Genomic DNA, 12368 nt, shown 5'->3' with positions numbered 1-12368 from the left:
GTTTTCAGGAAAGAACACTGGATGAAGCTGAAATCTTATTGAATAATATGTTGACAAATGAAAATATTTGGGCACCTCCTGAGCCAGCTCCTGCTCCAATTAATGATCCTATTCCTAAACCAACTCCGAAGAAGAGAGGTGTTCTATTTCTCAGTCCCGAAGATATGCAAGAGGCAAAGAAATCTATGAAAGAAAAAGGTATTAAAGCCGAAGATGTTAAGAATTTACCTCCTATTGAAGAAATACATGGTCTTAATTTACCGCCTGCCGAAGAAACATATGATCTTGACCTTTACTTATTGAAGAACCTCCAGACCTCGATAACCCGACACAGGTAGTAAAGGTAAATTCTCTCTATAGATATGATAAAGCTGAAATCCCTCCTGCTAAAATTGCTAGTCAATGCTTGGATGAGTTTGATAATTTTATGTTTAAACAAGAAGACTTCAATGCTTATTTTGGTAGACAATTAAAACAAGATGCTGATATGATTAAATATTTGGGTGATTATATGGCTAATATTAGAGCTGAACTTAAACTTGTTAGCAAACATGCTTCTATGGTTACCACTCAAGTAGAACAAGTACTTAAAGCTCAAAAGGAATTGCTCAATGAGATGAATAGTAAGAAAAATGATTATGCTATTAAAGTGGCTACTAGAACTGGTAGAATGACTCAGGAACCTTTGTATCCTGAAGGCCACCCTAAGAGAATTGAGCAAGATTCTCAGAGAAATAATATTGATGCACCTAGTTCTTCTAAAAAGAAGAAAAAGAAAAATGATAGAACTGTGCAAACTTCTAGTGAACCTATTGCTGAACCACCTGATAATCCAAATGATATCTCTATGTCTGATGCTAAACACAATCTGGCAATGAACATGAATCTAATGAAAATGTTAATGATGATGTTCATAATAATGCTCAACCTAGTAATGATAATGATGTAGAAATTGAACCTGCTATTGATCTTGATAACCCACAATCAAAGAATCAACGTTATGATAAGAAAGACTTTGTTGCTAGGAAACATGGTAAAGAAAGAGATCCTTGGGTTCAGAAACCCATGCCTTTTCCTCCCAAACCATCCAAGAAAAAGGATGATGAGGATTTTGAGCGCTTTGCTGAAATGATTAGACCTATCTTTTTGCGTATGTGATTGACTGATATGCTCAAAATGAATCCTTATGCTAAGTACATGAAAGATATTGTTACAAATAAAAGAAAGATACCAGAAGCTGAAATTTCCACCATGCTTGCTAATTATACTTTTAAGGGTGGAATACCAAAGAAACTTGGAGATCCAGGAGTACCGACTATACCATGCTCCATTAAAAGAAACTATGTTAAAACTGCTTTATGTGATCTTGGAGCCGGTGTTAGTATTATGTCTCTCTTTATATCATAGACTTGATTTGAATAAGTTGACACCTACTGAAATATCTTTGCAAATGGCTGATAAATCAACTGCTATACCTGTCGATATTTGTGAGGATGTGCCTATTGTGGTTGCAAACGTTACTATTTTAATGGACTTTGTAATTCTTGATATTCCCGAGGATAATAGTATGTCTATTATTCTTGGAAGACCTTTTCTTAATACTACAGGGGCTGTTATTGATTGCAACAAAGGCAATGTCACTTTTCATGTTAATGGTAATGAGCATACGGTACACTTTCCGAGGAAACAACCTCAAGTTCATAGTATCAATTCTATCGGAAAAATTCCATCAATTATATTTGGAGGTTTTGAATTTCCTCTTCCTACTGTCAAGAAGAAATATGATATACTTATTATTGGGGATATGCATATCCCCGTTGAGGTAACCTAGTGTTATTCGAAATTTCTCCGGTTTCATGTTAATCGGAATGAGTTTGTTAACAAGACTTGATCAACCTTGTTAGTGGATTCCTTTTGATGAGCATGAGATGGATGAAACTAGAAGCACAACCTTCTGTACCCCACTTTTACTTTCTGTTATTTATATTAAATAAAATAAAAACAAATATTTTTCTGCTTGTTATCTGATTATCCGTGCAATATAAAATTACCTTAAAAATAAAAGTTCTCCAAATGCCCTAAAAATTAAATATGATTTTTTCTAGAATATTTGAGGATTTATGGAACAAAGAACACACCAGGGGGGCAACCACCTTGCCACGAGGGTGGAGGGCGCGCCCACCCCTCTAGGGCGCGCCCCCTGCCTCGTGGCCCACGGTGGCCCTCCTCCACTTATTCCTGCACCCATCCTCTTCTTCCTCCCACAAACACGAAAAACCAACTCAAGCACGAGTTCCAGCTTATCTTGCTGCCATTTTCGATCTCCTTGCTCAAAGCACCTCTCACAAAACTGCTTGGGGATATTGAACTTTGGTATGTGGCTCCTCCATTGGTCCAATTAGTTTTTGTTCTAGTGCTTTATTCATTGCAAATTTTTGCTGCTTAGGTGACCCTGTTCTTGAGCTTGCATGACAAATTTATATGGTCAAAAGTAGTTTTGATGCATGATATAGGCCCTAGGCACTTGTAGGAGTGGCTGCTATCAATATTATTGAGTGTGGTTTATTTTTATTTTGAAGTTACTAAAAAATTTCAGAATTTTTCAAAGGAAGAAATATGATTAGGAAAATGTTCCAAGGTGGTTCTTCAAGGAAGCAAGAACCCATGCTTGCAATGCGTGATGCTGATGAAGAGCCACCAAGAGACGCTCCAGTGCGTCCTTGTGAGTGGCCTTCTGAAAATTTTATGGATCGTGCAGGAATTAAAGAAGAATTTAACACATATTTGCGTAATGTCGGTCTTGAGGACTTTGAGGCAGACAAATGCCCCCAGTATCATGATCTGACAAGCTCTTTTGTGAGGAGGTTTGAGCATTCATCTTCGCGTAATTCTCCTTCAGTCATGTTTGATCTTTATGACAAATCTTATACCATGGACTTAGAGGATTTCACTTTTGCTTGCAAACTTCCACAATGGGGTAGTGTTAGGGATCCCCCTAAATCTGAATTTAGAAACTTTCTTGCTAGTATAACTGTAGGGGAATCTAGAGATATAACACAAGCTACCATAGGGAGCATTCACTTTCCTGCTATACATTATTTTGCTCTCTTCATAGGTAGGTGCATAAATGCTAAGGATGAAGCATGTCACATGTGTGTCCCTGACCTTAGCATTCTCAGGAGTGCTGTGTCAGGAGACCAATCTTATCATATGGGAGCCATTGTAGCTCGTAGGTTGCATCATAATAGATATAATGGAGATTTCTTTGGAGGAATTTATGCAACCCGCTTAGCTAAATTTCTTGAGATAGACGTTCGTGAAGGAGACATGGAGTTGCCTCCTGCTTATTTAGATTTTGATTCTATGGTTTCTCACCATTTTGTCGAGAGGAACGAATCGCCTCTCCAGTACCGACTAATCTTTGACAGACGTCGTGTTGTCCGTATTACTCTCACTGCTCCTGCTTTCTTTGATTATCAGGCAAGAGGAGGATATACTATTACCAGAGAGGAGGATATACTGTAGCTCAAGAGGTGATAGCCGCTGCATCACAGTACGACCCCAACAACTATTATTATGGATATCTGTCAGGCCAGCCGTGGCCATAAACCAACTTAGGCCAAAAGCCTAAGCTTGGGGGAGTACGTATTTCTCACCAACATTACATTTATGTTCACACACACTCATTGCTAGATGTCGGTGCTCATACTTTTTCATTGTATCATCCATGCTTGTTTATTTCCTTTTATGCTTTCTTCTTGTGTGTTTAATAAACCTTAAGAAAAAACCAAAAAAATTAGTTGTAGCTTTTAATTAATTTACTTTCCATGCTTGTAGTAGTAATTAAAAAGAAAACCCAAAAATATTTCCCGTTCTTCTTTTGCTTGTTGGGAGCTTTCTCGTGTAAATAGTTTTACTTATTTTCTTTCTTTGGGGGTCAGTAGGAGAAAACCATGATTAAATTGTTGAAATGGCTCTTATATGCATTATTGTTTATCTGACAAAAGAGCCCATATTGCTTTGTCTTCTCATGTTTATTGAATGCTCGCAGATTCCAGCTTAGTCCAAAGCACGTGCATTCTTATTATTATTCACATCGTTCGGTCGTGCAAGTGAAAGGCAATTATGATGATATATGATGGACTGACTGAGATGAGAAAAGCTGGTACGAACTCGACCTCTTTTGTTTTTGTAAATATGATGAGTTCATCATTCTTGATTCAGCTTGTTATGAATAAACATGTTTGCAATGACAATTAGAGATCATAGTTGCTTGTGCCATGCTTGATTAGCTATGAGTTATAATGGTTTACCTTGCATGCCGACATGCTATTGAGATGGTTATGATGTGGTATGAGGGGGTGATATCCTCCTTTGAATGATCTAAGTGACTTGACTTGGCACATGTTCACGCATGTAGTTAAAACAATGACATAGCCTTCACGATATTTACGTTCATGGTGGATTATATCCTACTCATGCTTGCATCCAATGTTTATTAATTTTAATGCATGTACATGGCTGTTGTCGCTCTCTAGTTGGTCGCTTCCCAGTCTTTTGCTAGCCTTCACCTGTACTAAGCGGGAATACTGCTTGTGCATCTAATCCCTTAAACCCCAAAGTTATTCCAGATGAGTCCACTATACCTTCCTATATGCGGTATCTACCTGCCGTTCCAAGTAAATTTGTATGTGCCAAACTCTAAACCTTCAAATAATCATCTTGTTTTGTATGCTCGAATAGCTCATGTATGAACTAGGGCTGCCTGTATCTTCCATGCTAGGCGGGTTATTCTCAAGACGAGTGGACTCCCCTCCTCACTCACGAGAAAATGGCTGGTCACCGGGATGCCCAGTACCATGCTTTATGCAAACTAAATCAAAAATAATTGCAAAATAAAACTCCCCCTGGGACCTGATGTATGTTGGAGGCACTCGTTTCGAGCAAGCCATGGATTGATGTTTGTTGGTGGAGGGGAGTATAAACTTTACCATTCTGTTTGGGAACCGCCTATAATGTGTGTAGCATGGAAGATATCGCCATCTCTTGGTTGTTATGTTGACAATGAAAGTATACCGCTCAAAATATTATTCACCTCTATTTCAAAACCGAGCTCTGGCACCTCTACAAATCCCTGCTTCCCTCTGTGCAGGGCCTATCCATTTACTTTTATGTTGAGTCATCACCCTCTTATTAAAAGCACTAGCTGGAGAGCGCAGCTGTCATTTGCATTCATCATTGTTAATTTATATTGGGTGTGACTATGATTGGATCTCTTTTACCATGAATTACAATGTCTAGTCAGTCCTTGATCTTTAAAGGTGCTCTGCATTTATGTTTTGCGGTCTCAGGAAGGGCTAGGAAGATACCATCTTGTTATATAATATTATGATTGTTTTGAGAAAGTGTTGTCATCCGAGATTTATTATTATGGCTTGCTAGTTGATTATGCTATTGATATGGGTAATCATGAGACCTCGGAATTATTGCAAATATGGTTAGTTATAACCTTTGCTGAAAACTTGAATGCTAGCTTGACATATTTACAACAACAAGAGCAAACAGAGTTTGTAAAAGTTTTTCTTTATTTCTTTCAGTTTGTCAACTGAATTGCTTGAGGACAAGCAAGGGTTTAATCTTGGGGGAGTTGATACGTCTCCGTCGTATCTACTTTTCCGAACACTTTTGCCCTTGTTTTGGACTCTAACTTATATGATTTGAATGAAACTAACCCGGACTGACGCTATTTTCAGCATAATTGCCATGATGTTGTTTTATGTGCAGAAAACAAAAGTTCTCGGAATGACCTGAAACTCCACGGAATATCTTACAATAAATAATAAAAAATCCTTGCCAAAGATGAAGACCAGGGGGGCCACACACTTTCCACGAGGGTGGGGGCGCCCCCCCTCCCCTAGGGCGCGCCCCCTACCTCGTGGGCCCCCTGGAGACCTCCCGACTCCAACTCCAACTCTATATATCTGCTTTCGGGGAGAGAAAAATAGGAGAGAAGATTTCATCGCGTTTTACGATACGGAGCCGCCGCCAAGCCCTAAAACCTCTCGCGAGGGCTGATCTGGAGTCCGTTCGAGGCTCCGGAGAGGGGGATTCATCGTCGTCGTCATCATCAACCATCCTCCATCACCAATTTCATGATGCTCACCGCCGTGCGTGAGTAATTCCATCGTAGGCTTGCTGGACGGTGATGGGTTGGATGAGATTTATCATGTAATCGAGTTAGTTTTGTTAGGGTTTGATCCCTGGTATCCACTATGTTCTGAGATTGATGTTGTTATGACTTTGCTATGCTTAATGCTTGTCACTAGGGCCTGAGTGCCATGATTTCAGATCTGAACCTATTATGTTTTCATCAATATATGAGAGTTCTTGATCCTATCTTGCAAGTCTACAGTCGCCTATTATGTGTTATGATCTGTTAACCCCGAAGTGACAATAATCAGGATACTTACCGATGATGATTGTAGTTTGAGGAGTTCATGTATTCACTATGTGCTAATGCTTTGTTCCGGTTCTCTATTAAAAGGAGGCCTTAATATCCCTTAGTTTCCATTAGGACCCCGCTGCCATGGGAGGGTAGGACAAAAGATGTCATGCAAGTTCTTTTCTATAAGCATGTATGACTATATTCGGAATACATGCCTACATTACATTGACGAATTGGAGCTAGTTCTGTGTCACCCTATGTTATGACTGTTACATGATGAACCACATCCGGCATAAGTATCCATCATTGATCCGGTTTACGCTTATTTACTTTCCAGTTGCTATTGTTACAATCACTATAAAATACCAAAAACATTACTTTGCTTTCGTTACTCTTTTGTTACCGTTACCATCACTATCATATTACTTTGCTACTAAACACTTTGCTGCAGATACTAAGTTTCTAGGTGTGGTTGAATTGACAATTCAGCTGCTAATACTTGAGAATATTCTTTGGCTCCCCTTGTGTCGAATCAATAAATTTGGGTTGAATACTCTACCCTCAAAAGCTGTTGCGATCCCCTATACTTGTGGGGCATCATGCATCACCATGATCTTGCGTGTGCGTAGGAATTTTTTTGAAATTACTGCGTTCCCCAACAAGCACAATGAAGAAGTGGGAAAAATCCCTAGCTCGGCGAACAAGCGAACCAATCGTGCCCCCCGCTCAAGGTGTCTAGCGATATCGTCACTAATTATCCGGGGATCTTGCCCAGTACCAATCTTGCAGATTACATGCACGACAACGATGCACATTATGATATAATGGAGGTGGACGAATTCAGATACTAGTACGGGAAGCCTCTCGTCAAAGATGGAAGTCCTCCTCTAACAACGATGATGGGAAGATTCCATGATTGGTACATGAAAACCTGCAGAGAGTCTGGGAAGGATACTTTGACGTTGGGAGTTAAAGAGGAGCACGACCTCGTTGGAATTGATCTGATGTCTGTTCCATTTAAGGATTTCTTCCAGTTTTTCAATCAAAAGGCCCTCGATAAATTAACGGTTACTTGCTACTGTCTGTAAGTACTACTTCTGTCATTAAGTCTCTATATATAGCTCAGCTCTTTCATTGCATGTATATATAATTATCCTCACTATATTATGCAGATTGAAGATCGTCGAATGCAGAAAAGCACAAATCTATGATATCGGATTCATTAACACAAATCTCATAGATGAATATACGTTTACATTTCATGCCAAAGAAACCGAGGCCAACATGCTACGATCGTTGGTAATAAATCAAAACAAAGATAAAATACTCATTCCTTACAACTTCAAGTGAGTGTTACTGTCTTGTGCATATTTGGTTTTCCTTATTACTCGAGGTTATAGTAATGTAATTGATGAGTTATGCATGCGTGCGCAGGTTCCACTATATTCTCCTAGAGATTAAGCTTGAGCAGGGACTAGTAACCATCTTAGACTCGAGACGAAAATCTCCTGAGGACTATGCGGACATGTCTAAAATGCTCGAGAAGTAAGTTCAATCGATCATTATCGCACCATATCGGCAACTTTGTTCATTTCCTGATATCAAGTAATTGTTTTCTTTGTCTCCCAGGGTTTGGAAAGTATTCACCGCACAAGCTCCGGGACTGCCAGGGGAGCTGCGATGGACATACCCGAAAGTAAGTAGTAGTAGCTAGCTAGTTCCGCGCATCTCCCGTTGATTCTAGCTACTTTCATCAATGCCATTTATAATGCTTCATTATCAGTTTGATTGACCTCTATTTCTTGTAAAGTGCTTGTGACAGGAACCCGGAAATAATTACTGTGGATACTACGTTTGCGAGTTCATCAACAACGCGACTTGCAAAAAAAACGGGGCTACTCTAAAAGACAATTTGAAGTGCGTAAGCAATAATATTCACAATTTCATTTTATTGCCATCATTTGTGTTGAGTTTCATTCATATATATGTATTGACCCCCTTCTTCAAATTAGATGTGGCAGATGCGGGATGAACTCCTACCACAAAATCGCATGAAAGCAATTCAAGAGGAATTGGCGGGACTCTTTCTTGACCACGTCATCAATAAAACCGGAGAATACCATGTGGAACTTGAGTTCAGATGCTAGGGGATTGTAAGAGATCTTACATTGTGTCTGTGTCTATATATATATACATATATATAGCGTCGGATAAATATACGAAAACTTGTTGTTCGACCAATCTCTTGGAGAAGAAGAGGTCGATCACTTCTCTCTATAATGTTCATGACGATCTTTTGTACTTAATGGTTTCCTTCATTTGCTTACTAGCTAGCGTGTCGAGTCCTCTCAATACGTATAGTACGTAGCATCGACAGATAAGAGAGGGCACTTCTCTCTATTAGCTAGCTAACACAATATATGAAACCCCTAAATTAACCTACAAAACCCCCCAAAACCCCAACCCCCCCTCCCACCCCCCTTCAGAAAAAAAAGCAAAAACCCTAGCCCCTGAACTGCTGACGCGTGGACGCTTATTGGTCCCGGTTGGTGCTACCCTGTCTGGGCAAGCCGCAGCGGCCATGTGGAGGCCCATCTGTTCTTGTTGGTATAAGAACCGGGACTAAAAGTATTGGGCTTTAGTACCGATCCTTTAGTCCCGGTTGCCGAACCGGGACAAATGGGCCTTATGAACCGGGACAAATGGGTCTTTTTCTACTAGTGTTATGTGACCTCATGATATCTTAATATAAATCATGAAATTTAATGGCATGAATCATCTTAATTAAGAATTAAAATGAGATCCATATGCTTTAGCACTCATGACGATATTTTTATAGAAGAATACAATTGTTTTCCTTTTACTCGAGCAATCTCTATATGGTAGGAATATATTATAAATTCCTACTTTCCAATTGTGGTGTTTTCTATTTTTCTAACCGTTACCAAATATGAGTGCGGATGACCTCATAGATGACCTATTACCTCGTTCAATCTATACCCTTGGATCGAAAATAATTAAGAGTTACCAATATAAGTGCGGGTGACATCATAGATGACCTATTACCTCGTTCAATCCAGACCCTTGGATGGTAAATAATGGGCAGTTACCAAATATGAGTGCGGGTGACCTCATAGATGACCTATTACGTCGTTCAAGCCAGACCCTTGGATCGTAAATAATGGACAGTTATACCAAATATGAGTGCGGGTGACCTCATAGATGACCTATTACGTCGTTCAATCTAGACTCTTGGATCGAAAGTAATGGACGGTTCATAATAGTTCTGGCCATCTTAAAATTTGTACTATTATAAATAACGAGAACAACAATATGCCTTCCTCAATCCACACACACACGGCGCACTCTAGCACCATACTACGTACGTGACCCAGCGCCGTTTCACAGGCCATGGATTCACCGCTGCCGTTCCTGGTCGCGATGTCGTCGCTGCTCCTGATCCTAGCCGGCCTGTACATGACGCGCCTCGGCCTGCTCGGCAAGAGGCGGCGGAGCTACCCACCCGTCGCCGGCACCATGCTCCACCAGCTGCTCAACTGGGGCCGCCTGCCGGAGTACATGACGGAGCTCTCCCGCAGGTACCGCACCTTCAGCATGCTCACCCTGACCCGCAGCTCCGTCCACACCGTCGACCCGGCCAACGTCGAGTACATTCTCCGGACCAACTTCGCCAACTACGGCAAGGGGACGATGACCCATGACACGATGGAGGACCTCCTCGGCGACGGGATCTTCAACGTCGACGGCGCCAAGTGGCGTCACCAGCGGAAGGTCGCCAGCTTCGAGTTCAGCACCCGAATGCTCCGGGACTACAGCAGTGGCGTGTTCCGCGACATGGCTGCCCAGCTCGCGGGCATCGTGGCCGCCGCCGCGGCTGCCGGGGAGAGGTTGAGCATGGAGGATCTGTTCATGCGGTCGACGCTGGAATCGATTTTCAAGATTGGGTTCGGGGTCAACCTGGGCGCGCTCTCCGGATCCAACCAGGAGGGTGCAGCGTTCGCCAGGGCGTTCGACAACGCCAGCGAGCAGGTGCTGTACCGGTTCTTGGACCCGCTGTGGAAGGCCAAGAGGCTCCTCAACATCGTGTCGGAGGCGGCCATGAAGCGGTCGGTGCGCACCATCGATGACTTCGTGTACACCGTCATCGACAAGAAGATCGAGCAGATGGGCAGAGATGGACAAGAATTTGTACGTAAACTTTAATTCCCTCTTGCAACATGAGATTGATTGGCAGCAAATCTGTGACATTTGTTGATTTGGCAGGCCAAGAAACAGGACATACTGTCGAGATTCCTGCTGGAGAGGGAGAAAGACCCCGGCTGCTTCGACAACAAGTACCTGCGGGACATCATACTCAACTTCATGATCGCCGGCCGCGACACCACGGCGGGCACTCTGTCGTGGTTCCTCTACGTCATGTGCAGAGACCAGCGCATCCAGGACAAGATCGCAAGGGAGGTGCGGGAGGCCACCACCGGCGACCGCCAGAACGTGGACGGCCTGCAAGAGTTCACGGCGTGCCTGACCGAAGACGTCATCAGCAGCATGCACTACCTCCACGCCGCACTCACGGAGACCCTCCGGCTGTACCCGGCGGTGCCCACCGTGAGTTGACCCTGATCATCCGCATTTGTATTTCCATTTGTCTCACGACCGGGGAAGTGATTATTGGTTGTTGCATCGCAGGACGTCAAATGTTGCTTCTCAGATGACACGTTGCCGGACGGGCACACCGTGAGGAGAGGGGACATGGTGAACTACCTGCCGTACGCGATGGGCCGGATGAAGTTCCTGTGGGGCGACGACGCCGAGGAGTTCAGGCCAGAGAGGTGGCTCGACGACGAAGGTGTGTTCGTCCCGGAGAGCCCCTACAAGTTCACCGCTTTCCAGGTAAATAGATCATCCATATTTTCAAGGACCAATAAACTACGACCTGATCCAGAATTCACGTGTATGTATTTTTGTCCTCTTGTTCAACCTAGGCGGGGCCTCGGATCTGCTTAGGAAAGGAGTTCGCGTATAGGCAAATGAAGATATTTGCAGCCACTCTTTTCTACCTCTTCAGGTTTAAGATGTGGGAGCGCAACTCGACGGTGGGGTATCGCCCGATGCTCACGCTTAAAATGGACGGCCCACTCTGTGTTCGTGCGTCGCCCCGGCGATCAACCGAAAACTAGCATGATTGTGCTGCTATAAGAAGTCTAGTCTCAAAATGTGCGCATGTTCCCTTGTGCTGTTGTGTGGAGCTTTGATAATATTAGATCATCGAAGACGTCTGTTGCTACGCACGTTCATTTTGACATTATGATATTAGTGATGATGAATTCATATGCAAGAATAATATTTTTATTATGTGATATAATTATCACACCCATGAAACATGTCCTTTTACCTGTGTTTTGGCACCTGATATTCATCTGATGATTTTGTACATTTGTGCATATTTATTTTTGACCCAAACAGGTTCACTACTGATGGAGAAAACATATGTTCATTAATATATTTTCTGTAGGAATATGTTAGATGGTAATAAGGTCGGTAGCTTTTGATTTTGTATAAGAATAGAAAGGGTTCTAAATCCTGACAAATCTAGGACAAGCTTTTTGGGACCAAAGGAGTAGGGATGATACCCGTCGGGTTTGGGTACGGGTGAAGTTACCTCATACTCTTACCCATCCCTCTCGAACTTACCCATCACCTGTATCCATACCCGTGAGCGGGTACAATTTTCCTCCATACGCATCACCCGACAGGTGAAATGGGTACTCACGGGTAAAAATACCCCACATCGATTTGAGCAGCAATCAATGTATGCACAAATACATCATACCATCTATATACAAAAAAATATAAGATCAATGCTTATATTCATAAAATCAAACACAAAATTGAAACTCACCAG

General features: G+C 42.2%; 1 protein-coding gene across 1 annotated transcript; it reads left to right on the top strand.

Moving 5' to 3' along the window:
• Nucleotides 1-9817: 9817 nt before the first annotated feature.
• Nucleotides 9818-11858, top strand: LOC119267030 (cytochrome P450 704C1-like). Its single transcript, XM_037548331.1, has 4 exons — nucleotides 9818-10654; nucleotides 10730-11071; nucleotides 11153-11356; nucleotides 11449-11858. Exons 1-4 carry the CDS (start codon nucleotides 9857-9859, stop codon nucleotides 11641-11643), a joined length of 1539 nt encoding a protein of 512 aa, XP_037404228.1. The 5' UTR covers nucleotides 9818-9856; the 3' UTR covers nucleotides 11644-11858.
• The last annotated feature ends 510 nt before the right edge of the window (nucleotides 11859-12368 follow it).

This window comes from Triticum dicoccoides, chromosome 3A, assembly GCF_002162155.2.
Source record: "Triticum dicoccoides isolate Atlit2015 ecotype Zavitan chromosome 3A, WEW_v2.0, whole genome shotgun sequence".
Lineage (NCBI taxonomy): Eukaryota > Viridiplantae > Streptophyta > Magnoliopsida > Poales > Poaceae > Triticum > Triticum dicoccoides.
This window is presented reverse-complemented; position numbering and strand designations above follow the sequence as displayed.

Bases quoted from the DNA above. Each gene is read 5' to 3' on its own strand.
- LOC119267030 (XM_037548331.1), top strand. From the start codon at position 9,857: ATGGATTCACCGCTGCCGTTCCTGGTCGCGATGTCGTCGCTGCTCCTG. The intron at 10,655-10,729 runs GTACGTAAACTT...TTGATTTGGCAG, and splicing joins GCAGAGATGGACAAGAATTT to GCCAAGAAACAGGACATACT. The intron at 11,072-11,152 runs GTGAGTTGACCC...GTTGCATCGCAG, and splicing joins TGTACCCGGCGGTGCCCACC to GACGTCAAATGTTGCTTCTC.